This window comes from Pocillopora damicornis, chromosome 3 (genome assembly GCF_964200805.1).
Source record: "Pocillopora damicornis chromosome 3, jaPocDami1.2, whole genome shotgun sequence".
Classification (NCBI taxonomy): domain Eukaryota; kingdom Metazoa; phylum Cnidaria; class Anthozoa; order Scleractinia; family Pocilloporidae; genus Pocillopora; species Pocillopora damicornis.
In genome coordinates, this window is record NC_142672.1 from 29,186,187 (window position 1) to 29,212,492 (window position 26,306).

The window sequence follows — 26,306 nt, forward strand, 5'->3', positions numbered from 1 at the left end:
CAATCTCCCTCGAAAGGGTTTTGGAACACTGGTCGCGTTTTTCCTGCTCCACCCCCGCCATTTGTGGGATTTCATCCTTCAAATCGCTTTTCTCCCAAGGGAGTCTATAAGGCATCCAAAATCCAATATTTAAACTGGCCGGATAAACTCCTGAAATTCAATGGGAAAAAAAATTATTCACAATAGCGAAGATGGGCTATCTTACCCGCTCGGATTGCCCGTATTGATCCCGTGCAAGAAAAAAAGTTCGTGCAGGGGACTTACAAAGTTCGTTACTTTTGGACAATGTCAACGACGAAGTCGCTAAAAGCGGCAGAGGACGGTCTATACAAAGAAGAAGTTAAACGACTTCCCGGGTTTATTGTGTTACAAACACAGTTGGCTTTCTTTCTCGGCTCTCGAAATAAAAAAGTCATTCTTGATTCTTATTATAGCGAAATCTTTTTGCCATATAATGAATCCGTTATTGACCAAGCCAAGAGAATATAAACTATCTTGACTAAGCTTATTCTGTCAAGATGGCTAGATGCTAACCTCGTTCTATTTCTGCGTTTTTATGGACCTCGACCTCGTCTCGGTCCATAAAAACGCAAAAAGAGAACGCAGCCAATATCCAGCCATCCTGACCTCAACTTGGTCAATAGCCCTTATGAATATATTTCATGTAGACCCATACAAATCTGGCAAGAGAAGACAATACAAAAAAATTCACTTCCGAGCCCGGATTTTGTCTAACGTATAGCTAGCTCAGTGGACATTAGGACTAATTTTTTTAAACTTTTAGGGCTTTATTACATTTAGGACAGTTATTACATTTAGGCCTTCAACAAAAGTAAAGTGAGGTATTTTTACTGAGAATTTGACTTTTTTTACTTCCCAAGAGCGGTGGTAGATATTCCCATGCAAACTCTTACACTTCGCCATGAAACTTATTTTCCAAGATCATCTCACAGCTGGACCTTGGGCTGCCTGTGATCAGTCCAGCTTATCAATCGATCTCAAAGGCGTCCGAATACGTTTTTGACTTATCTGGCTTTAAATAAAGTGATTTGGCGGATCAAAGTTGCGATTTTTGGCATGCTACCTATTATAAAAACCCTATGTCCTACATTATTTAGTTGACCTTGGGTCAGTTTTGAGTGGGCATTGCTTCCTATCGATGAACTCATCTAATTGATGCTCAACATCTAATCTATTCTAATCTAATCTTGGTTCGATGATATCGAACATGAATTTTGATGCTGATCATGTATGACGAGTTTTTATATTTTTGCATTTGTTGTGCAAAATAAATACCAAAATAAAGTCAAAGATCGGTATTATGGTGATATAAATATATGAAAACAAAAACCGTAGTTAAACGAACAAATCCCTCGTTCGAATGGAAGAGGTGAGTTTCTAAAGAAACTGTGCTGCTTCGAAGGTGATTTGTTTTTATCTCTTGAGTTCTTGATGTAAAATGACTTCCGTAGAGAGTTTCTGAAACGGGCATTTCTAGCGTTATCCCTTTGTCAGTCAAAACAAGAGGGCTGTGAGCAATTGCAGATCGACGAAGAACATATATTTAACTTAATAATTGTATTGAAATGAATACAAAACTGCTTGCATTTATTACGGTATTGAACTAGTCAGGGAACATGAGTGTCTTGAACATCTTCATCTGGCATTCTTCTCCTACATCATGCCTGACTAAAGTATAATTTGTTGGAACACAAATATGTCCTGGTGGATGCCGTAACTCAAATCCGTTATTGTTCGTGACACTTATTCCGTTCCTTTCTGCAAGCATGCCAACGTAGACATCGTCCAGTCGAAAGAATGGAAAAGAAGAGAACGTTTCGACAAATGTACTTACAACATCGTGAGATAAAATATAACCAAAACCGGGGCAGAAATCTGGATATCTTGTCTTGTCATATTCTTCGTAAGTTACCTTCCATTTTCCTCCCCTGAAAGGAACATTATTTGTGTAATGATTGCCAGCGTAAAGCTTTTTCTTCGGCGTGTTGGGCGCACTCAAAAAGGAAAGAACTCTTGGAATATGCACAAACACGTCGTCGTCCAGCTTCAAAAGAAATGAGAAATTACAATACGTTACTGCCCATTCGAAGCCCATTTGTATCTTTCGGGTTTGATTCCAGTAGTGTTCGTAATAGCTAGCTCGCACAAGGTCTTTATGAGCCTTATCTTCTTTTAATAATGTGACTGATACAGCTTCATCTCGTGTTTGGCCGACGAGGAAAACCGTTGTCCATCTTGGTCGAAATGCTCTTTCGAAAGCCCAAGTCTTGCGAATAAGATTCCTTCTTTGAAAATTACCTGAAGCGGATGAGACAATCATAAGAAGATCGTAATGTTGCATACAAGATCTCCTGGTTGTAAGAAATGTTCTGTGTTTAATTTGCGGCGAAATAGAAGTTGTTGTTAAGGACCCTGTTGAGGTTGTCGGGGCTGTTGTCAGTCGTCGCAAATCGATCTTCTCCATCTGTCGATCGACTTCCTCTCCTGAAGCTAAAGAGGTGAAGCGATACTTCCAAACATATACTAGCTGGAAAGTTACATATGTTGTCATCCCAAGGAATAAAGCTAACAAAATTTTCTCCGTCCGCTTCCTAACCATTGCTTTTGAAACCGAAAAAATATTTATGAGGGAATTAACGCGAACAAAGGATGTGCACAAATTCAGACATGCCAGACAGCACTGCATAGATATGCAAATCAAGATGACGATTTTCTACTAATGCAAATATATCTGCTTCAGTTATAACAACTGGGACAAATTAAATGCCATCATTTAAACAAGCGATCCTACCAAAACATCAGAACAGCTGTCATTCGAATGTCATGCTGCTGTGTACACTTGGATTGACACGAAGTGTATTTATTTATGCCATATTATTGGTATGATTCGCTTTGAATTCAATATCATTAGAATACAGTGTCGCTCGCATGGCGTTATATCAACAAGCGAGTCCTGGAGCTCTTAACTTTTTCCCTGATTACTTCTTCCATTGTTGATAGATGTGATTACTTGGCAGATTGTGGGAATGCGCTGGGATGCAGGATATCACATCTTTAATAGCATTTTTATGACTTCAGTTATGGAAAAGACGATTATTTTCACGATAGGGCAGGAAGCTTGCGATCGTTTATTAAACCGGGACCCTGTCATGAAAGAACAGCGAATCGATGCTATTTGTTGTATTCCGTGCAATGACTGTGATTCCAAGTATATTGGACAGACCAAACGTCAGTTTGTTATACGTTTGAAAGAGCACCAAAAAGCGGTCTTCTGTTGCAAAAAAGAAAGTTCAGCTCTGTTGTAATACACATGCCTAATCATACAATTGAATGGGATACTTCTAAAATTATCACCACTAAGCATGTTCATGTTATCACCAGCGCCTTTGTCTGGAAGCCGGCTACCTTTAAAATAAGGAAAGAGGAACGGGGAAAAGAAGGACGGGGAAAGGGGAATGGGGACTGGCGAATCTTTAAAATGAGGTATCTTTGAAAGTGGGAATCTTTAACACGGAGAATCTTTTAAAGCGTGGAATGAAATCGACCAAATGTATGAGCGGTCTGTGGAAAAGTTGCTCTTTCTCCAAATATGCCTTGTCCTACCACATCTTGACCGGATAAATCTTCCCAGTCAAGCTGCGGTAGGCCATCAAAACGATCTAGTTCTAGCCAAATGAAAGTTCCTTTGGCTTTTGCCGATAAACGTTTGACTTAAATTCAGTTATGTTGACCGTGCATTAACAAGACTGGGAAAGAGCAAAGTGTTGCCTTTCGCGTCAGGGAGAATTTGGCTTTTCATAGGTTGTTGTACTTTGCTCTGTATGTATGTATGTATGTAGTGGACATATTTATTTCTTATGATTTTTTGGGTAAATGGTAATGTATGAAAATTCCGGTTACACATTTGACAATAAAGTCAAACCAATTGAAATCAGGAACAAAAAGATCATAACACTAGCATTAGACACAAAGGATCTTTTAACAACATTTTCCCAGCTGTTGAATGTCATTGAACCTGTGCACGGGGTTCCTTTGTACTCACGTGAATTGTCTGTATGTTACTTCCCACAATGTTATAAATAGTATCATTTCCCTCTTAGCTCATCAGTAATTTGCTGCACTATCTGTCACCGTCTCTGAGTCGTAGGTCTAAAGTAATATTAACGATATCGACTTAACTTGCGACGAGGCGCTCTATTTTTGCCTTTGTTGTTTACCTGTCAACAACGATTTTATCTTGTGTCATGCTATAAATGTGTGTCAATCAGATTTTACCGGAAATTCATGCGGCTGTCGAAGGGGGAAAGTTAACAGAGCGCAATGTACATGTTTACTTTGAAGGGAAAAAAAGGTGAAATGTCTCTGCTTGATCCGTCGATCCGTCGACCAGTCAGGAAAAAAGGCCAGATTCTGGACTACGGGCAGACGACTCATGTAGTAATTGTATCAGGCGTTCTTTTTTTCTCTTCCACCGGTTGCCCGAGAAAGTAACACCGCAAGTTAATATGGACTAATATCGACTTCACAAAACGGAAAACGCTGTAGATCGGGCTATTCAATTATAATTTCTAATAGGGCCGATGACTGACTTATCATTCAGATCAATAAAAAAATAAATATCGAGTGCCTCTGCCATCTGCCAAAAACATAATTGTTACGTCGAGCAAATTTCAACCTTGAGGCGGGATTTCCACTGTCGCGTAGCTTTGCTTATGTCAACAGACCTGAATTTTAAAGGGTTTACTGGCGTAAAATAGAAAAAAAAAGCAACTTTTCCACAGACCGATCATTCATTTGGTCGATTTCATTCCACGTTTTACAAGATTCTCCGTTTTTAAGTTTCCCCCTTTTAAAGATTCCCGCTTTTAAAGCTTCCAGCTTCTAAAGATTCCTCATTTTAAAAGCTACCTATTCCCCATTCCTCATTCCCCATTCCTCATTCCCCATTCCTCATTCCCCATTACTCATTCCTCATTCCCCATTCCCCATTCTCCATTTCCCGTTTCCCATTTCCCATTCCCCATTCCCCGTTGCCCGTTGCCCGTTCTCCGTTGCCCGTTCTCCGTCGCCCGTTCTCCGTTCCTCGTTCTCCGTTGCCCGTTGCCCGTCGCCCGTTTCCCGTTCTATCGTTCTCCCATTCTCTGTTTAAAGGTAGCCTTTGGAAGCCTGAAATATCAACTCCGCCAACGCTCCTTTAAATCATTTCGATGGCGGCTGATTACCTGACGCCTATTTACGCTCACCTCAATGCAGAATCTCTGAAAACAGACACCATTCCAAGAGATTAAAGAAATGGTTATCCAAGAAAACTTCGGCATTCCTTTATCACTAATGTCAGTGTATACGTAGAGATCGAAAGACATCAATTATTCAGACTAGACTGCCTACGGAAGACCGGCGCCGGAGTATGTGCTTACAAATGATACGTCAAGCATGGTCTGACAGGCAGAGTCCCGAAGGATCTATCTGGAATCAGCGAATCTAGCCCCCACCGACTCTGGGTACAGGTGTAAAATAAAAAAATAAAAGCTTCACATAGACTGTGTAACATCATGGCGACCGGTCGAGCACTGCCGAGCTCGCTGAAATATTTTGCGTTCTCGCTCATAGCGGCTTTAATGATACGGGAGAAAGTCGAAAAACAACTCCTATACGGACCAGCTCATTTGGGAAAAAACGAGGAAGGACAAGAACGTCTGGCCGCTCTAATACCACTGAAGATGAGCTTGAGCTTGAGAAATCGAGCGGGTTGCGGCAAAATGTATTTATCGTTCAGAATTCCATATACAGCGAAGGATACGAGGACCCTACAACTTAGCTAAATTGTCTTAGGTGGCGATGTACAAACAAATCCAGGGCCTTCAAGTAAGAGAATGCCGAAAAACCCGTGTAAGGAGCGCGAGAAAACTGTTCGGTCAAACCAAGAGGCCTTGTTGTGTGTTCATTGTAACACTTGGTCGCATGTTAAATGTATAGGCTTAAGAAAGGCTGAATTCAAGTCGTACAAGGTTTGCCCTAAAATACAATGGACCTGCTCTCTATGCTTGCTTCCATTTAGCCAAGAAGAATGCTTGAAAAATTGTCTACAAGAAGAATTTATTTCGATAAATAACAGTGTGGAGGAAGATGATTATGCAAATAACAATGCTGGCGAAGCTGTTTGTGCATGTTTAAGAAGCGGGCCCTGCCAAAGACCTACAAGACCCTCGAGACAATTGCTGTCGAGGTGAAGATAGGAAGCAATGATTTGTTAGTTCTGTCAATCTACAGGCCCCCAAAACAGAAAAAGAAGGGAAACGAGTCCAGCCTCCAGGACCTTAAAAGTGTTGAGGAGGAGCTTAACCACATCTGTCAATGGGCGTGTTTCCAAAAGCAGTCTGTCATCATTTAGGTGACCTTAATCTGGACAGATTGAGATTGGATCGTGCTGAGGGGAAACTTCTGAAGGACCTGGAAGAAGTCAATAATCTACAGTGCATGATAACTTAACCCACTCGAGTTACAGCTCACTCGGAGTCACTTTTGGACGTTATTCTAACCAACAATCCTGAACTGTTCAAGAAATGTGGGGTTTATCATCCAGAAATGAGTGACCACCATATGGTGTTTGGAGAAATGATGGAGAAAGTCCACAAAGACAAGACTCGCACTACCACTTTCCGGCAGACAAAAAGTACTGATTTCGAACAGCTTAACCGGGACTTGGAGGCTGCCCCCTGGCATGTAGGAGAGATTTTTTTTTAATGTGGACGATCAATATGATTATTGGAAGGGACTGTTTGAGAGCGTTGTGGATCAACACGCACCCACCAAAAAGAAACGAGTCAGGGAGAAAGATATACCCTATATGACTCCAGAATGGAAGCAAGCCATTAGAGATAAGAGAAAATTTGCAGTTCAATTTGCAAAGGATCGCTCTCTTGAAAACTTTGAGCTCAAACGAAAATACAAGAGCATTATAACACGGGAACGTAGAAAGGCAATAAAGGCCTACTGGTATAGAAAATCGGAAGAGCTGAAATCTAAGCCCAGCGAGTTTTTTAACACATTCAGGCCATTCATCAGTACAAAGACAAAAGACACCAATGCTATATGTTTGAAATCTGAAGATGGCGAGGTCGAGAAAGACCAAACTGTGGTGGCTGAACTCCTAGCAGGCCATTTTAATACGGTGGCAGCGAATATAGGAGGCAACCATATCACCAGCCTAACCGAGAATGATCATAGGAACTACAGTAGTGTCAAGGCTATTGAAAGTGGTTACAAGGGGAATAAATTTGATTTCAAAGAATCTAACAAAGAGGAAGTGCAGTGTGCTCTTAAAAATCTCAATGTAAGAAAGTCGTATGGGTGGGATGTGACAGCACCACCAAAACTCTTTAAGGGAGTGGCTGAAGGAATTGCACCATACCTGACTAGACTTTACAATAACTGTATTGACTTAGGAGAGTGGCCATCTGAATGGAAGAAAGGCGAATGGACCCCTGTATTTAAAAAGGGAGACAGACAAGACAAATTGAACTATTGTCCAATCACTTCACTTATATGTGTGGACAAGATTTTTGAACACTTACTCAGCAAACAAGTGACCAGAGATTATGACCCTGCTCTGTCCCACAGGATGACAGCTTATAGAAAACAACACAGCTGTGAGACAACCCTGCTGATGTTGATTGAAGACTGGAGGTCTGCAGTGGACAGAAAAGAGCTGGTAACAATATTATCTGCTGACATGAGTAAAGCATTTGACTCGTTAAGCTATTCACTCACTCTAAAAAAGCAGGATGCTTACGGTTTTAACAGCAGTTCACTTGAACTGATTAGATCATTTTTTGATAGCAGGCTAAACAGAGTAAAAATAAATAGCCACACGAGTGAATGGAGAATTATGGAACGTGGTTGTCCTCAGGGATCGTCATTTGGCCCTCTCCTCTGGAACATGTTCCAAAATGATATGGCATTTCATATCCCTGACTCAAACCTTACGCTCTATGCTGATGACCACCAATTATATGTGACAGGAAAAACCTATGAAGAAGTTGAATCTACTCTAGTGACTCAGGGTCAACAAGCACTGTTATGGTATAGGGACAACTTCCTCTTGGCAAATCCAGATAAGTTCAGTCTCTTACGATTAACCCAAGAAACATTGATGCAGATAAGAAGGGCAGCGTTCTCACCATCGCCAATGACGAGATCATGAAAACTGAACAAATCAAGCGATTAGGAGTAAATATAGACAAGAACCTTAACTTTACACAACACATTAGCGAAATATGCATTAAAGCCAGCCAGAAAGTAGGAGTCCTCATGCGCTTGCGCAACCTAATACCATGCCATGCTAAGCTCATACTGTATAAAACAGCTATAATGTCACATTTAACATACTGTCATTTAGTCTGGAACTTTTGTAAATCTTCAGATGGGCGAAAAAACGAACGCATCCAAGAGCGAGCCCTGCGTGCGGTCTTCAAAACAACAACAGAGACATATGAGGAACTTCTTAAGCGTGCTAAGTTACCTACGCTTCATAATAGACGCTTACTGGACATAGCAATACTAATGTATAAAGTAAAGAAGGATCTAGTACCTAGCTACATATCTGAGATATTTACTCGAAAGGGTACTCGTTATAACCTTAGGAATAGTGACTTTGAAATACCACGATTTAATACTATACGCTATGGTAAACACACACTTAGGTATCAAGGACCACATATCTGGTCCAAATTAGAAAATGGTATGCGTGAACTACCAAGCCTTAGCATCTTTAAAACTAAAATCCGTAGAGTTGACCTGGCCAGCCTAGTGGAAGACAGTGGCAACTGCTGCAATCTTTGCAGCACGTGATTTTTTAATTATCTGCATTGTACAAGTATTTTTATGTTATCTGAACATTGTTAATATTTCTAAATATTTTTAAATTTTAATGCATAGTTTATCGGCTATATTGTTACTTATTATGATACTGTACATAGTTTTTTTTACTAGTTTTGTAATAGTAGGTGTCCCCAATTAGCTCTATGAGCTAAATACATTGACACGGTAATAAAGATTTTATTATTATTATTATTATAACTACGGTCGACTTTGGAAAGTTACGTCTACAGGTCCCTGGAAGTAGGTTTCTTTTGTCTGGAAAATGAACTTATGCTCACATACGTAAAACCTTTGTCTTCAAACAAAGACATAGTATTGACCGGTGTGACCTGCATAATACAATGTATTTTGTTACTGCATAATACTACAACAACATAATACTGTACCAACTGTGACCTGCTCACAAAGAACCCTAGAGGTAATGCTCTGAGATCCTTCTGTAACTCTGTAAACGATCAATCAATTGAAACCTAAGAATAATATTTCACAGTTGGTAGCCTCCTCACAAGTTGCATACTTTTTAAATCCGCAAATTATTTTAAACGTCGATGCTTCTTTGGTTATCTAAGCTAATGGGTTCGCTAAGTATGGGTTTCGTTAATTGTTCGTCTTGTTAATGTTTCAATTTTTTTCTGATCCATTGAACCACCGATGCACGAAAAGCTTTCATTACGGTTTTTATGAAATTCTTTTTCGCGAATTTTTAAGAAATTTTGCATGAGAAACTTTGGGTTGAATTATAACAATAAGCGAGAACCACCGAATACATCTTTGCCCTCGAAGATGTTATCGCGTTTAGTTCTGGAAAAGTACTGACTGAATTGCAGCTTGCTTCTTCTAAATTCGAAATTGGAGGAAATAAAAATTAGTTGATTAATTTTTTAAATTAAATAAGTTCTACTCCAGAAGTCTCCATACGGACATTAAATGATAAGAATTACTACTCAGGTTGACGCATCTCTCTCCATAGGCTTTTTATGTCTTTTATGAAATAAATTATAGCAATTTAGGGTTCCAAGGATACAATTTAAATTGTAAACCTATGAGCCACAGGGGTTTCTTTTTAAGTTCTCCCTATGAGTTTCATTATTGTTATTGTTATTTTCTTCTGGCACATGCCACCGACGCGTTTTGTCACGCGAAGTATGGATTCAACCGTAATGAAACGAGCGGGTTTCAAGTGATCTAAAAAATTTTCAGCATTAATTGGTATGAGCTGACGTGTCTGATATGAAATCCTATGTATGCAGCTTGTTTTTTTTAACTTTTCCCTCCAAAATGTGCTTTTTTCTGCTTCTCGCGAAAAGCGAACGAACGTCTTATAATGCACGCACTCATGTTTCACTTGGAATGCTCCATCGAAGACTTTAAGATTATACCATGTTAACTACGGTAGAATGTTACATAAGAACATCGAATTCAAAAATTTCTTGTCTTCTTCGTGTAGAACTTAGGGAAAAAAAAGGGAATAAACTTTTCGGCTCTAATTAAAATTACCTATATTGAAATTTTCTTGTGGTATGTTGTCACCTCACGAAAAGCAAAGCGATTGTAAAATATACTCGTTGAATGGTCACCATTGATTGCAAATAAAACAGAAAGATTGCAGCTTTAAGGAAAGAATCACAAACTCTTTTGGATTTTTTTTTTACGATATATAACCATGCATTTTGTTTGTACTATTCTAATTTTCCCCGGTAATCAATTATTTAGAGAAATATATGAATTACAAATACTGCTAGAATTAACTAATAAATTTCCTCTGACGCGGCGAGACCGACAGTCTGCTAATTCTAGCGAATTCTGCAAGACTGACCTTTTTGACAAGCCGGGTAAAATTTATGCAAAAGAATAATGGTTTGGAGGTATTTTTGCTTTTTATTTTTTTCTCTCCTCACTTCCACCAGGTGTTCACAGAACAGTTCTTATCCTAACAGTGGATCAACTAACGCTGAAAATGCAACCGAATCGATTGGATTGAATTTTTCCACCTCAAGGCCGACAGAAGCTACAACATCTGTTTCCAGCGAGAATGCTCCTAGTAATAACTCTGTCTTGAAGAAAGAAGGTGCTCAAAACTTTACAGTCGAGGAGGAGGAGTTGTGGTCATTTGAGCGAGATGAATCCGCATTCAAAAAAAATTTACCCTTCTTTCAGAAAGAGCTCATCGATCGGCTGAGAACTTGGAAAGAAGTTCTGATCAATGCAACTAATCGATGTGCGAAGCTAAATTACAGTAGCAGTGCTATTGCAGCCGAACTAGAGACTAAATTCGTGGTCTTTCGAGCCCACAAAGTTGCTGGCGAGGATGAATCTTATTATGGTAAATTTTTTGCTCTTGAAACTTTTCACCCAGTGCTCATGCGGCAGAAGAAAAACCATGACCTGGTTTCTGTTGCTTATATGTCCATCTTGGAACTGTGGCCTCTGTTGGTTTTGTGCTTTTCATGTGCGGCTTTATCAGGAATGATCATCTGGCTTTTGGTGAGTATTGTGATCAGTCACACTTTGAGCAATAGGGATATTTATTTATCAGGTAGAGTTCGAAAACGCGTGATGGGGCAGACATAAATATTTTGCATATATTGCAAAGACAAGTGTTTTCAAAAATATGTTATGAGTAGCTCTTAATGTCGAGTTTTTGACTAAACCAGCGATGAAGGATTCTATTCTAGTTAGATATCATCAGAGGCAAGCAGTCTTCGATAAGGACATATTCAAAAGCATAATTCGAGAAAGACGCTTTAGCGCAGACAAGATGCCGAAAAAATTATAATGCATGCTATTCAGTTTATTAATATCACTTACTAACTGCCCTCTTGACTTTGCATGTTCAAGGATCATCGCTCGAATCCGGAGACTTTCTCCAGCCGATTCTGGAAGGGCATTGCAGACGGAATGTGGTGGGCAATAGTTACCATGACAACAGTGGGGTAAGTTTGCTGACTGAGATAGAATGTTATGGAGAACGTTACTTTCCGAAATCGTTCGAACACTCGTGTTGGCCGCTAATCCTTGGTCCGATAGAGGAAGAGTTTTTTTTTTCTGGTAATAAATTTAGAAATTACATATTTTTATATACTTGTGACTGATTTTAATTTGATCATTTGTCATTCGGCTCCAAAATTATTCTTTGCCTAGAATGCCAATGAAGGGATGGGGAATTGTACAATTTAGTAATCGTTGCGTGCCTCGTTTTAGACGTACGAGGTACAGCAATCTGTCTGGCCATAGACTTTGCTGCAATAAATCTCAAAGAGACTCTAGCGAGGATTCTTGAGCCAAACTCTGTAAGGGAAGAAATGAAATAACAAATAAAACATTTTTACATTTTAAAATCAAGTGTAGACAAATTAACTTGTCGGTGATTTTAAGATAACTTGGTTTGAACGCCTGAGTTGATGATGGAAATCAGACACCGTAAATAGATTCTAGAGCTGACGTTTCGAGCGATATCCCTTCGTCGAAGGGAATTGAAAAGTTGTTGCTAAGTACAAATAATTGGACGATCTGTTTTCATTATAGTTAAGCCAAAACATTCCTTTCATTTAGAGATCCTACAGCATTCTTTCCTGTCCTGTACGTATCATTCACTCTTGTAAATTAGAAAGAGGAAGCTCTAAAACCAATTTCCAATACAGGTATGGTGACAAAGCTCCCAAGTCATGGTTTTCTCGTCTCTTTGCTGTTGTGTGGATGATAGCAGGAATAGTTTTATTGTCCATGTTCACGGCTCAGGTGTCGTCTCGTCTAACAACTCAGGAGCTAAAGGGCGAAGACCATTTGTTTGGCAAAAAGGTTAGAATATCGCGGGGTAAATATCCCACGACTAATATTAACACCCTTGTTGCTGTTACTGTTACTACTTTACTACTTTACTACTACAACTACCACTACTGCTGCTGCTACTACAACTACTACTACTACTACTACTACTACTACTACTACTACTACTACTACTACTACTACTACTACTACTACTACTACTATTACGACCACTTCTTATATGCTGCTGCTGCTGCTGCTGCTGCTGCTGCTGCTACTACTACATTTACTACTACTACACCTCTCACGCTCTCTCATTACCACGGCCAACGCCTCAAAAGCGTTTCAAAACCGTTACTGGGGTGTCCCAGTAAAACAATAGAACATAACCAGGAAATCTTTTGCCAGACTTCGCGTTTATTCATCCTATATCTTAGGAAAGGGGATATCTTAAGTGAGTGAATTTTCAAATTATTTTTGACATTTCGAATTGTGAGCGGCATTCAGTTCCTATATTAAAGGATCCGATGTGTAAGTGATACCTTTATCAGTCGGCTTTGTAATTTTAATTGTTACTCAAGCACAATATGACATGTCGGAAATATATCGAAGCGTAAAAGAGAAGGCGTTTTCACGAATTGCATAAAGTTTACACAACCGCTGTCAAGAACAAAAGAAAACGCATATATTCCGCCTAATGAAATTGAAGTAATTTCGAATTTTTTGTGGAGAGATGAATATTTTTAATACATTAGCTCTTAGAGCCTTGCGGCAAGGAGAGAACAGAAGATTTTATGCAGCTGAAAGACGTGAAATAATTTATCGCATGTTAGCGCTATTGCTCGGGCGTCTTGTTTGAGTAAACTGGCTATCCGTGGATTGATTGTTATTTCAGTTATTTTCAGTTATTTATTTGGTGACATTTGTATGCCACGGATCTCACGAGTCCAGCTGTTGCTGGAAAAAAAAAGTTTTAAAGACTTCAAGTCCCTGCGGTATATTGATTAATGCTTGCATTATTCAGTGGGGCTAAGATGATATACTAGAGTGATTAAAAAACCAAATAATGTGTTTATTCTTAAAAAAAGAAGTTAAAAAAAAGCTTTGAACATGTTGTTAGTATTGGGGTGAATACTATTTTGGCCGCCCAAATTTCCCGTTCGCTACGTGTTAATTTATCACTCACCTATTTATTTTATATTTTAGGAAATTTGTAGGTATTGATATTAATTCCGGGGACAAGCAGATGTTTTCTTTGCATAGTCTTTTTCTTGTACATGAATAAAATTACGCCCTTGGCTGAAAACGAGTGCATTTTTCATGTAACACGAGTGTAAAGTTGTAACATGAGTGTAAAGTTGTAACACGAGTGTAAAATTGTAACAATAGTGTAAAAATTGTAACACGAGTGTAAAGTTGTAACACGAGTGTAAAGTTGTAACACGAGTTGAAAGTTGTAACACGAGTGCAAATCATAATTAGCACGCGCGCTGTCAAAGTTTCCTTCGTTTTGCCTTTCTCTATGATGTTTTTTTCATGTAAATTTTTAATAAGTAATAACATAATTTTGATTGGTGTAAATAAGCACTTTTAAATATTTCAAAGACTACAATTTATTGTCTCGTGCTTACTCATGCTTATAAATACCAAAATGTACTTGAAATCATGTCGTTACCTATACTTAAATTTTCGTAGAACGCTCCGACATTATGACATATGTATGAGATAATATTTTTTTCTTATAAAAATATACATATATTCAAACAAATATTTAAAAATTCGATTTCAAACGTCGCGAAAAGCGTTTTTTATTAAGGTATTTCTGTTCAGATACCACAACCTACACTTAATAACACTCAGAAATTGCAATATATAATAGCCGTTATGTACAACTCATTCAGTATGGAGGTCTTTATCAATGACATTTCCTTCCTTATTTACGCAGATTGGGGTTCCTCCTGGTCTCCTTGATTCGAATTATGTTGAATACGAGATGTCATTTTCTCTCGTTGAAGGTAAGTTAGCTTTTGGAACTACTCAGTCAGTGTCAATGGCGTAGTTATAGGATGTCTTGGTTGGATCCAAGCCCTTTAAAAAGACAAAAAAAAAAAAAGAAAAAGAAAAGGAAAAATTTAAACTATTGTAACGCTAAAAAAAAAGGAAAGATTTGTAATATATCATTGTTTTGATGGTAGAAATTGACGACCCCATAAATTCTGCCTCGAGTCTAAAGGGCCTTGATTCCACTTTGGTGTTCCACTGCAATGACAAAGAAGACGATGGTTGGGAAGCTTTGAAGTTTCTTCCGCTCTGCGACATTGGTGCCGCTTTTCTCTTACATCCTGACAACGACGACGAGTTACCTATGGATATTGAGGTTGAGGAGCGTTTTTTTAGATGCCTGAAGTCCAAAGTACGATCAGCGAGAATAAATATTACTGAACTTAGGCGAAATAAAAACAGAGGAGCCATGAAATCACACTCTTGCAAAAAGTTTCTACAGGAGTCAGATACCCTCAAGTTTCAGTTTAAGTGGGTTTATTTCAGTAGCCTATCACAGTATCTTGTTCCTTTTGGTGCACTTATGGGGGCAATCGTACTGGCGTTTATTTTTGGCTCTATCTACGATTTCTGCTGCCGTGAAAATAAGAAGAGGAAGAGCCTGAGGAAAGGAGGTGCGTGTAACTTTTCTTGACTTATTCCTTTCTATTCAGGTGGGTCTGAGATTCTGTAAAAATCATGGGCGTACAGAGTCATTTCGGAAAATATAAAAGTGTTCCTTCAAAATTGTTTGTAGGATTTTTGTGCTGATAGGAAAGAGCCTAAGTTGCTGCGGTTTTGTTATTTTCAGTGCGACTTGCTTTACATCTCGCAGTCTCTGCGTATAAGCTCCCACTCTCCCCCACTCCACAAGCCCTCCTTCCACCTCCTCGCTGCTCCATCTCCTACTAAGCAGTGTGTCGAGTGCTATTTTCATCATTTTATGAAGCCGGCCATATTTGATCTTGAGGCCGAGAGCTTCTGTTCTTCAAATCGTAATCTCTTTAAAGTATAGACGACGTTCTGAACAAATGCGATTTAATCTGCTCTAAGGGATGGGTGACATGTTGAATTTAGCTCATGCATTTGCTCTCGCGCGTTGGGGAATCTGTCAGTTATACGCATATTCGCAATTCTCTCCACGTTACCAGTCAATTCCAAAAGATATGCTTGGTTTCAAGCCTCGCAACAGATAACAAGGACTCCGTAATAAAGATACGCATTAAAAACATAACAGATAGGATGAGCGTAGGTACCCTTGTGTCCTTTTTGGACGGAAAAGTTTTGATTACCTTCATTTCAATATTATATCTTGTTTCTTTATCCTTTAGCAAACTCTCTCCAAAGTCATTCGACTCAAGTAAGCCTCGCTCAAAAATCTGGTGATGACCACCAAGAGCTTGATATGGTGAAAAGCAAAGTCTAACATTAAGGAGCTGGTGCATTGAGAAGGAAATTGTAGAAATGTAAACGTAGTTATGACGCATTATTGCGTCCACATTGAGACTGCTAAAAGTTCTGTGTTCCTGCTATCTGTTCATTACTTTATGCCGACATTAAGGGACTTTGTGAAGTTTATAACTAATAAGTAAATGAAAATAAGTACGTAAATAGTTTCAACTAGTTTTGCTGTCTAGTGGAAATACGAATGCATAAATTTTGTAGATACCCGCCCGAAGTCAAAAGCGAAAAGAATTTCAAATTCAAGCGCTGTCATTATAGCTCATAGAAACTTGGACGAAAATGTAAAATAAACGTCTGAGTGAAATTTTCTTAAAAGATTTTGGTTTTAGCTTGATCTGGAGGCTAGAAAGTAAAAAATGGCAAGTTTAAACGGCAAATGTATTTAACCGAGAAGTGCTATTCCATCATGTTCGTGAAGTCTGATCTTCCGGGTGAGAGTTGACTTAACACCGAGGAAGAGATGCCGCTAATAGTAACTGACGTTTGGACAACCTTAACGGAAGTAATCTTTAGATCGAGTCTGATGATGACTTCTGGTGATCTCGCCCCTCCCCGCACCTTCCACTCTAAATAAAAAAAAAATACTGGTCGGATAAAAGATTGCGATCAAGTATCACCAACCTGTCATAATAAGACGCCTCTGCTGCCCAAACCGTACGAATAGGCTAATTGATGTTATTGATAACAATTTAGTAAGCAATTTTTATAGGTTTTTGGATTGTAAATTAAGCTAAGGATAGTATTAAAATGATTATAAGTAAATCCGCTTCGCTTATAATTGTATTGCAACGAATACTAGCTGTTTGCAAATAAAATGAGTGAATCCTCCAAAGAAGGGAATAATTAAACCTTTCGAACGTAATTGTAAGAGTGTAATAATGACAATAATGATAATTTCCTTTATTTAAACACGATAAGGATTTAAGCTTTGCAGCGTGTGGGGTCGTGTTAATGTACCAGCATGAATAAGGATCATTTCTACCCAATTTTTCACAATTTGCATGCAGTCGAAAACCCTCCTTTTTTGCTATGTCCGAGGAAAGGACCGGGAACGACAAAAAAACAGAAGACAAGACAAAGGACTGGGTCTCACAGTGGTTACTTAGCAACAGTTAGACCGCCATTTCTGTTTTGTGGAGACTGAACTATATCGTGAGCGAATTATCACTGATAAAATATGGCTCATACTGTCATATCCATGAAGTTACCCCCAAACATAGATCCTACGAAAGCACGTCTTGCCTATGGGGACCGTGCACTACCCAAACTAGTGAGTATACATCACATCGTTAATCATTTAATGCAGTGCATATAACAATTTTTAGACCTGTCGATCGTACTCGAATCGAACGTGCCCCTAGTTGGCTTAGAACCTCGCATCACTTCAGAATAACTTTCGTCTGTAGGCCTGCACGTTAAGTAGCTGGGTAAAATTTCCGCACAGCCCCATACTACATTATGCATTCAGTTCTTGGATAGAGAAAACAATGAATAAAACAATACATCGCCATTGGGAAAACAGATTTGTTTTACAATAGTATGGGGCTGTGCGGAAATTTTACCAGTAGCTGTTTTGTATATGTAATAATTTTAAAGGAAACGTTTTTGTGATTGACTGTTTTATTAATAATCCTCTTCGATCAAGTACTCTATCACTGTGCTCTATAATTAGGGTTAATTGGACTTGCTTATTTATTGATTCATTTCTCCAAAGGAGAAAGGCTTGATTAATATGTTGATTCTTTTAGAACCGTGAACTTAACAGTCCTGACCTGTTGACGAGACAAAGGGCATTGATGTCACTTTGTGATGTGATGCACAATCCTGAACATATATCTGAAGGGTTGAGAGTTGGTAAGTGGGACTGATAACTTGAACTGGATGTTTGAAGTATGCCTCTTCATGGAAAAAAGCTCTGTGTTCTTCACGGCTGTGTATTCTGGTACCACATTCTTGTCTACTACAGTGGTCTTGTGGCTCATATTGTTCGAATGGTATCTTGGTTTCCATAATGAAGTTGCTAGTCATGTACTTCTGTTCTTTCCACTTTCAGCTTTGTGTTATTCAAGAAACAGAGCAATGTTTCTGTGTTTAAGTAGATTTATCTAGAACTTCTGTGTGTGACCCATTATATAATGTCTCATCAGTGTTAATGTATCTACTGCAGGTGTTGGTGCAAGTTTAAAGGCTCTGCTCAAAGACTCTGATGGTACAGTGAGGCATAAAGCAACAGAAGTGCTAAGCATCATTGCAGGTACTGTCAGTGCAAAAGAGTTTAATATGTATGTTTATTCTTGGAAGTATCTGTGTGAGCTGAGGTTTACAATGATATGGGACATATTGGAACATTGTATGGTAGTCTATGGAATTTTAACACACAGTGGTACATGTTCTCTTCTTTCAGTAGTTACTTATCCATACTTACATGTATACTGTGACCTGTTAGGGTACGGGTACATGTAATTTACATACAGTGCCAGAAGCAGCTGTTTACCAAGTGAAGGGATGGAACAGGAAATTGAAAATTACCAGACTTACTGTAACTCTAAACTATTGTGATTCTTAATCAAATTGGAAGGTCATGCAGTTGGACGTGATGCATTTGTGGATCACAAAATGATTGTACCATTATCAGAACTGGTAAGTTATTATGTGAAAAAAATGAATTGAAATGCTATATTTTTAGATTTAAAATGAACCCTAAAGGCATAGCTTTCACTTATTTGTCCTTTTTCTCTCTTTTTATATGTACCTTCATTACAAAAAAAACTCTGAGTTGAGACTTACATGTTTAAATGAGTACAACCAGTAGATGGACTCATTGGTTCAGTGCAGATCTTGAGTCATTAACTTCATGTTATTATTTATAGGTCTAATTTTGTGTACTTCATGACTGTATACTGTACAAAGGTGCGTGCTTGTAAGGATGTATCATTATTTTACCAGTCTTTGAATGAATGAATCTATTGCAAATTATAGTTTGATGACAACGTCTATCAGGCCAGAAGGAATGCTCATAAGGCCATAGAGATGTGTGTACACATGAGTCCAGGTACTGAGGGAGTTGTTGATGCAAAGCTTGTTCCCGTTTTGGTGGGAAGACTTCTCAAAGAAGAGGATGAGATCAAGGTTAGGAAAAACATGAAATTATTTCAGCATGCCAATAAAGCCATATTAATACTAATAAAGAATTTAAAAAAATTTCCTTACTCATTCTGCTTCCAGACTGACATGAATGTACAATACTTTAGCTTCATTTCTATTCAGAAGTCAGTTGCATAGAACTAGATGTTGTAATTTGTTTCAGTCTAACTTAAGAAATTGCTCATGGTGACAATAATGACATTAATCGAGGCATAGGCTGTAATTTTAGCATGCTTAGACCCAGTCACATAGTGATTACCTACCTGTAAACTTGCATACAATGTACAGACAAGTGTATCTCCCTAGCATTCCTGTTGTTTAGAATATTAAGTTTGGTGCGAGGTGGGGAGGGGGGGTGATATCTTGTGAAGGAGACTATGGATTTGTAGGAAAGACAAGAAAATACTATCCATTTCCAATTAAATGAAGTTAAATGTCTCTGGAAGGAGGGGGTTTAGTTTGGGCCTGTGGTTTCAGGGAGGGTATTCGTTGGCATAGTTTACATTAAAATTACATTGTCACAACTATTTGATAAGTACATGACATTTTCACAAGTATGCCATACCTTGACAGCTATGCTACAGGCTGTACACATGTAGCTTACATGAACATGTAGTTACCTCACTGACCTCTACACTAAAGTCAGCTTCTTGCTGCTCAGAAGAGAACTCAGTCCTCCTCTGTGGCTACCTAGACTTGTGTATAGACTACAGACCTTGTACCGTCCAGTTCTGTTAACAATATATAAGTGTTTCAATGATGTCTACACATACCTGCATGTGTGTTACATCTGGCATGTTTCCCTTTTAGGAACTTATTTTAGACACCTTACACTACTGTATGACAATAGAAACCCAGTCTGCACTAGATAGTGGAGCAATGGAGAGTTTCACAAAATTACTGTCCCACAAGACAGCAGCAATCAGAGCAAAAGCTGCCAGGGATGTCATGGATTTAAGGTAAATTGACATGAGTGTATTTCTTTTTTTATCAACACATTTCTTGAGAGGTCTAGAACTGACCCTGGGCAGCGTATTACATGATATTTCAGTGCACCGACTCCAAATCAGCTGCATTCACAAGTCCTTGAATCTTGCTTGCTGTTTAAAAGCACAGTAACTGACTGTTTAGTCTGTATTACTAGGTGAAAACAAATCTTAAGTTTAACACAGTTATAAGCTGCAATGTCTTTGAAATGAGAAGTTTCCTTTAAATTTGACAGTTTTCCTCTTGATGGCAAGGACAAAGCAGTAGATGTTGGAGCAATTCCTGAACTGGTGTTGCTTCTTGAAGATGATAACACTGACGCAAGAGCACAAGCTGCTGGTGCTATCATGACGTAAGTTAAACTTTTTGTTTATTTATGAGGAGCTGAATGTATTGGAAAAGGTCTTATTCCTGACAGGTACAATCGACTGTTACACCTATCTACAATTAATGTGATGCAGTAGTGGTTGGACTGTCTACAACCTTCAACTCTAAGCAATTTACATGTATTTCTGTTAACTTAAAATCATTTGAAATTATTGTCAAAAAAGAAATAATTTTCCAACCATCCTGCTGACAGTGATGAGCATTCCATAGAAATTTTATGAATTCAGCTCATTATGCCAAAAGTAATTTGAAATAGAGTTTCTAGGGGTAACAGCATTTAAGTTACTGAACAATTATAATGTCATGTGGCCCTGATCTAGGTCATAAAGTTATTGTTTTTTTTGGAACCCATGAGTAAAAATATATGAGCTACATGTAGGTAAATCACTCAAAACTGAAGTCAACATCCTCCATGTCTAAATAATTGATTCGTAATTGCTCTTACAAATGGCTAACACTTGAAACATCAGCCTTTAAACTCTCTATAGTAGTCAATTTACGTTTCAACTCAGCTGTTAACCCTTTAACTCCCATGAGTGACCAAGACAGAATTTCTCCTTACAATATCAATACAATATCAACCAGATAAGTGATGAGAATAAAGAAAAATATCAATTTGGGGATGATTAGTCAATCCCATACTAAATTCTCTGAACTAACATTATAAGAATTTTATGGTTGACAGTAAGGAGAATTACAAATTCAATCTGGGAGTTAAAGGATTAACACTAAATTACCTGTGATACTCTCCCACCAATGCAGCACCACACAGTTTCTTTAGAAACTTACCCCCTTGATTCTTAAATTTAGTTTGGCATGGCATTCATTAATCCACTGATTAGCACAGGCTTAAGACTAGTGAAAAGTGAAAGAAAGGATAATACAGATTTACAGGTGGAAAATACATGATGCTGGTAATATTAGTGTATTGTAGATGGTTGTCTTTTTTTGAGTTACAGGCTGAAACTGTTGTTTTCTTCACAATCATCTTGATCCTTCTCAGAATTACAATAACAACTAAAGGGAAGTATGCAGCAATAGAGGAGAATGCGATTCCTAACCTTGTGAAATTGCTAGACGACCCTGAAAGGGAAGTTAGACTCAATGCTCTTAAGGTATCAGTATGTAAACTACTATGTAAAGTTGTAATGTGCAGTATCTCATCTTTGTTCAATGTCTACATAAGTATTCCAATGTCTCCAAAAATGTTATCTGATTTCCTATGTAACCATGAATTTCTTTACTAGTGTATCACAAATGGTGTCAATGTGTGTAACCAGAAAAAAATTTGTTCACAAATTGGTTGATCTTCTAGAAGTATAAGTAACTAATTGAGAACAGTGGTAGCAACTTTTTAAAACTTGTTTGATCTTCTTGTAACTTCTTTTTCATACTGTTACTCTGCTTCTTTTATGATGTACAAACAGGCTATCACAACTCTTGCAGAAGCCCCTATTGGCAGAACAACACTGCTGGCTTCAGTTAATGAGGTAAGAGTCTCCAAGCATATTTTTAAATAAACAAGTACTGTCTACTTGTACACTTCTGTTATAGTTATGAACCTTAACTTTGATAGCAGAGTCTACATCTTTCATTTTGAATCTTTAGGTTATCAATCTAGTCAATTTTGACTCAGTATTATTCAAGAAGTGACTTTAATAATTATTATTTCTTTACAGGTATCCAAGCTTATTCAGGATCATGACAGTCCAGCAGTCAGAAAGGCTGCACAGATAGCTGTTCAAGTCATCACTTGGAAGCCTTGATTGATTAATATCAATTAATTTTAATATTGATACAAAAAGAAACACTTGTACTTTATATAAATATTTTGTATATAGTCTCTTTGTAAAGTTACTTTCATGTTGTTTATACAATATGTCTGCAGTCTTTTAAAACAGAAAAATGCAAATAAAACTAGTTTGCAATCATTGTAATCTAAAATTGTTAATATAAACAATAATTGATTGAAATTTGGTGTCAATGATGTTTAAAAAATGGCATAGTTCATGAAAACTGAAAAGCTGCATGCATTATAAATTTAAAGAATTTCATGAAAAAAAAAGTGAAAAGTCATTTTGGAATAAAGCATGCAAGAATGTTACAACTGGAAGAACACAGTACTTAACTGATTAAGGCCTGCATATGGTGCCCAATTAAAACACTGCAGCAAATACCCTGGTAGACAGATATGGAAAACTCTGAGAAAGGCCTAATGCCTTAAATATTAAATTTTCTTTCTTCTTTCATGGTAAACTGATGCTGGTAGCTGGCAAACTCTGAGAAAGGGGGTAATGCACAAAATATAAGTACAAAGCTTCATTTCTCTTTATCGACTCCTGTATGAACCAGTAAACTATGTTGTAATACTACTTAAGTGTACAAAATGTATATGTGTAAAATTACAATGGTGCATCTGGTCTTTTAATAACAGCCTCAAACCTTTCAATTAGAGTTCTCACTAGCTTTATATGTTCTCTAGCATATTGTATCTACCAAGATCTTAATATTTCCCATTTTTTCAGGGGGAGGGGTATATCCAAGCTCAGGGTTCTCAGTTGAACCCGTAACCCGTAACACCTGTCACGGGTGTCACAGGTAAGTGTTACGGCTGTCAAAGTGCTTCAACCAGTAGATCAATTCGTCTATCAAATGCAAATAAAAGAACGGCTTTTTGAGTAAATTGTTGGGTAAACTATTGACTGTTAGTTGCTTTCGCAATGTACCTTTCTTCGGTTTTAGTTGTCAAAGTGAATAGCCTTTTTGCAGACCATAGAATAACCGAACAATCGCTTCACGTCTCAGCAACGTTGAATATGGCCGCCATATTGAATTTGTAAATTTGAACCCAGGCCTCTCGCAGATGTCGTCTTTCCACGTGCAAAAACATGGCCGATTCATTCATAAACAAATATTTGCGCTATCTTATACTCTTTCTCATTTAGATATATAGCAGTTACTGGGTCAGTGTGGCCTTGAGAATTAGTTTTTGTAAGTGGGTGCCCCCATTTGGAGAGGACTGGTTACCTAATAATTATTTTTGTGTAAAATGAATTCCATTAACTCAGAAAGCAAAGCATTGTTATTGCAGGTTAATATTTCATTGAATATTGCAGTGTAGTTTTCAGTTTGATAAGAGATAATTTCAACTTTCCGTAGTTCAAAGCCACTGAACAGATTACAAAATGTACTTAAACTTGTTTGGAGAAAATGAGAAAATATGCCCCCAAAATGAAGGAAAAAGCATTTCTGAGCATCTTAAATAAAAAATTTCCCGGGGGAGCATGCCCCCCGAACCCCCTAGCAGCTTGGGCCCTATGGGCCCAAGTTACACGCCCAAAGGGCATGTATGTTAGGGTTACGCCTGTAACTACCAAAGCAACGGCTGTACAAAATTCTACTGAGAACCCTGCAAGCTTGACAATTTCTTTACTACTATGTTGATGTTAAATCATATGATGATGGTGGGGGTGGGGGTGGCTCATCTTCATCAGAATCAAACTCTGCATTTTCATCTTTCTGCCACTTTCCATCCAAGCCCATGATCCACCCAGCCTGTCGGAGGCGAGAAAAGTGTTTCCTCTTAGCCAGCTCACCAGGACTTAACGGTGTCTTTTTCTGACTTTTTGGGCCAGGTGTATCAATTGATGGCTTCATGGATTGTTCAGTTTTCTCAAAATGATTGCTTTCCGAGTCCTTCACTGAATTTGACAAGTTTTTGCTTGATTCGGTCCTCTGCACATGTTTATAACCTGGTTTGTCATTACAGATGTCCAGGTCAATGGGCTTTCTGCGCTGAAAGAAAGGCAGCTGTTTTGATGTCCTTTCTTTGCTTTCTTCATGTTTTATTGAGCTTTTTGAGCCTTGAAGGGCCAACTCTTTTTTTTGTTGTGTAATCTTCAGCAATGGTGATTCATCTTCATTGGCATCATCCATAACCTTCTCCATGTATTTCATGTGTTCTCTCTTTTGCCGTATTTCAGCATCTTCCATCAGTTTCTCAAGTCTTATTTTGGCATCTGGAAGTTAAAGGGAAGTGAAGCAAAAGTAATTGTTGTGGAGTTGAATAAATCTTTTAGAAATACAAAATAGGATAATACAAGAAAGTAGCTCCATTTTCTGCATATAAACACACACACACAACCCACAATTCAACCATCTGCTCTGAAGATAGGCTAACACTCAAAACATCAGCTTTGAAGCTCTTTACAGTAGCCAATTTACATTACCAACTCAGTTGATAACACCAAACGTTCTAATTTATACTCGCCCACTGATGTAGCACTTAAGTTTCTTTAGAAATTTACAGGTTACTAATCTGTGATTGGTAGATAAAGTACAAAATGACAGCTTTAGGAAAGAGAAAAAAGACGTTTGCCTGAAAAACATGTAAAATTCATGATGATTATAAATAAACTCCCCTTATCAACAGACTTTTTGTGATTGTGGAACATACACCACAGTTATACACAAAGCAAACAAACAAATGAAGGGAAAAAACAAACAAAAATTATAAACAGAACTAAACCAAACAAATTCTGGTTAACATGAAATTCTCTATCATCTCATGCTATTTAATTTGATTTGATTTGATTTTTACACTTACATGAGAAATGTTTCTTCCCTTGCCTGTGAATTCTCAGTACAGCAACAGTGTCAAAAACTGGGCAGTGTTTACAAACGAGACAGGCAAACCTAGAAAGAGCAAAACGAGTCTAAAATAGATTTCCAACAGACTAATAATACTTGTATCAATGCATACAAGTGTTCTGCATGCCCTGCTCGCTAGGATCAGGAATTTCGAAAGCTCGACGTCGTGGGTCGAGAAAGATCGAGGAAGATGTATAGCTATACGTAGATGGTAAATTCTGAGTTTAGCCGTTGGACTGAGGAAGATGTTTTCTCAAGAGCTAAGCTTATCAAGTGGAAGTTAAAAGATAATTGTTACCTGCCATTTTTCGTGAGTGTGGCTTCGTCTTCGGGAATTTCTTCCAACAAAAGTTCGGATACTCGCTGTCTCTAAGACAGAGTAAGAACATGCAATTCACAATCAATGGAAATTTTCGTATTATCGCCTATGTTTCGGCCTGGCAAACTGTTCACTAGGCCCAAATTAAAGATTAGTGTCGAGAAGGAATTTGATTACTAAAGAAAAACGTTTTCACGAGTCTACGCACCTTTTGTACTCTTAATGCAGTGGGGTCATCGCCAACTCTTTTAAATGACATTTTAAAACTTAGAAGTTTTCGTCTCAAGTAGTACGAATTTGTGATTATATCCACTTGTCGGAGCGCTATTCGTCGTATTCACTACCGTCCACCATGTTAACGCCCGCGTATATTTGTGTTAGCGCTTTTGCGTATTATAATAAATATTGTGGTGTATCCAGTGTGAAATAAATCCTATAGCAGAATGTTCATTAATCAAGTACGTTCTGTTAAAAACGCACTGATCTGGTTCAATCCCTAAATATTCGTCTCCAGTCATTCCATAATCATTTCCCTTGACGATCGACGGCTGTAAAACCAACACTCCCAGTTTTAATTGTTAAGAACTCGAAGACAAGCCGGCCAGATGAGCTGAAACCACGAGAGGACCGATTCTACATTGCCTGGAGT

General features: G+C 38.1%; 4 protein-coding genes across 4 annotated transcripts; 2 read left to right on the plus strand and 2 right to left on the minus strand.

The window, feature by feature from the left end:
- Positions 1 to 767: 767 nt before the first annotated feature.
- LOC113669901 (beta-1,3-galactosyltransferase 5) lies at positions 768 to 3,390 on the minus strand. The gene has a single exon (XM_027185989.2). It carries the CDS (start codon positions 2,705 to 2,707, stop codon positions 1,625 to 1,627), a length of 1,083 nt encoding a protein of 360 aa, XP_027041790.2. The 5' UTR covers positions 2,708 to 3,390; the 3' UTR covers positions 768 to 1,624.
- Positions 3,391 to 10,646: 7,256 nt separating this feature from the next.
- Positions 10,647 to 17,002, plus strand: LOC113669903 (uncharacterized). The gene is made up of 6 exons (XM_027185991.2): positions 10,647 to 11,385; positions 11,740 to 11,834; positions 12,543 to 12,699; positions 14,612 to 14,681; positions 14,862 to 15,341; positions 16,038 to 17,002. Exons 1-6 carry the CDS (start codon positions 10,756 to 10,758, stop codon positions 16,130 to 16,132), a joined length of 1,527 nt encoding a protein of 508 aa, XP_027041792.2. The 5' UTR covers positions 10,647 to 10,755; the 3' UTR covers positions 16,133 to 17,002.
- A 118-nt stretch (positions 17,003 to 17,120) lies between these two features.
- Positions 17,121 to 22,619, plus strand: LOC113669905 (radial spoke head 14 homolog). The gene is made up of 10 exons (XM_089199197.1): positions 17,121 to 17,440; positions 17,919 to 18,024; positions 18,338 to 18,424; positions 18,749 to 18,810; positions 19,150 to 19,299; positions 20,125 to 20,273; positions 20,537 to 20,653; positions 21,692 to 21,803; positions 22,116 to 22,178; positions 22,368 to 22,619. The coding sequence occupies exons 1-10, from the start codon at positions 17,348 to 17,350 to the stop codon at positions 22,452 to 22,454; spliced, it is 1,026 nt and encodes a 341-aa protein (XP_089055323.1). The 5' UTR covers positions 17,121 to 17,347; the 3' UTR covers positions 22,455 to 22,619.
- Positions 22,330 to 26,035, minus strand: LOC113669906 (sodium channel modifier 1). Its single transcript, XM_027185993.2, has 4 exons — positions 25,866 to 26,035; positions 25,637 to 25,707; positions 25,295 to 25,383; positions 22,330 to 24,707 (listed from the first exon to the last, which is right to left on the minus strand). The coding sequence occupies exons 1-4, from the start codon at positions 25,914 to 25,916 to the stop codon at positions 24,124 to 24,126; spliced, it is 795 nt and encodes a 264-aa protein (XP_027041794.2). The 5' UTR covers positions 25,917 to 26,035; the 3' UTR covers positions 22,330 to 24,123.
- Positions 26,036 to 26,306: the final 271 nt, after the last annotated feature.

Bases quoted from the DNA above. Each gene is read 5' to 3' on its own strand.
- LOC113669901 (XM_027185989.2), bottom strand. From the start codon at position 2,707: ATGCAGTGCTGTCTGGCATGTCTGAATTTGTGCACATCCTTTGTTCGC.
- LOC113669903 (XM_027185991.2), top strand. From the start codon at position 10,756: ATGGTTTGGAGGTATTTTTGCTTTTTATTTTTTTCTCTCCTCACTTCC. The intron at 11,835-12,542 runs GTAAGTTTGCTG...TTTCCAATACAG, and splicing joins GTTACCATGACAACAGTGGG to GTATGGTGACAAAGCTCCCA. The intron at 12,700-14,611 runs GTTAGAATATCG...TTATTTACGCAG, and splicing joins ACCATTTGTTTGGCAAAAAG to ATTGGGGTTCCTCCTGGTCT.
- LOC113669905 (XM_089199197.1), top strand. From the start codon at position 17,348: ATGGCTCATACTGTCATATCCATGAAGTTACCCCCAAACATAGATCCT. The intron at 18,425-18,748 runs GTACTGTCAGTG...TCAAATTGGAAG, and splicing joins AGTGCTAAGCATCATTGCAG to GTCATGCAGTTGGACGTGAT. The intron at 22,179-22,367 runs GTAAGAGTCTCC...ATTTCTTTACAG, and splicing joins TGCTGGCTTCAGTTAATGAG to GTATCCAAGCTTATTCAGGA.
- LOC113669906 (XM_027185993.2), bottom strand. From the start codon at position 25,916: ATGTCATTTAAAAGAGTTGGCGATGACCCCACTGCATTAAGAGTACAA. The intron at 25,708-25,865 runs GTGCGTAGACTC...ACTCTGTCTTAG, and splicing joins CTGCATTAAGAGTACAAAAG to AGACAGCGAGTATCCGAACT. The intron at 25,384-25,636 runs GTAACAATTATC...TGCTCTTTCTAG, and splicing joins ACACTCACGAAAAATGGCAG to GTTTGCCTGTCTCGTTTGTA.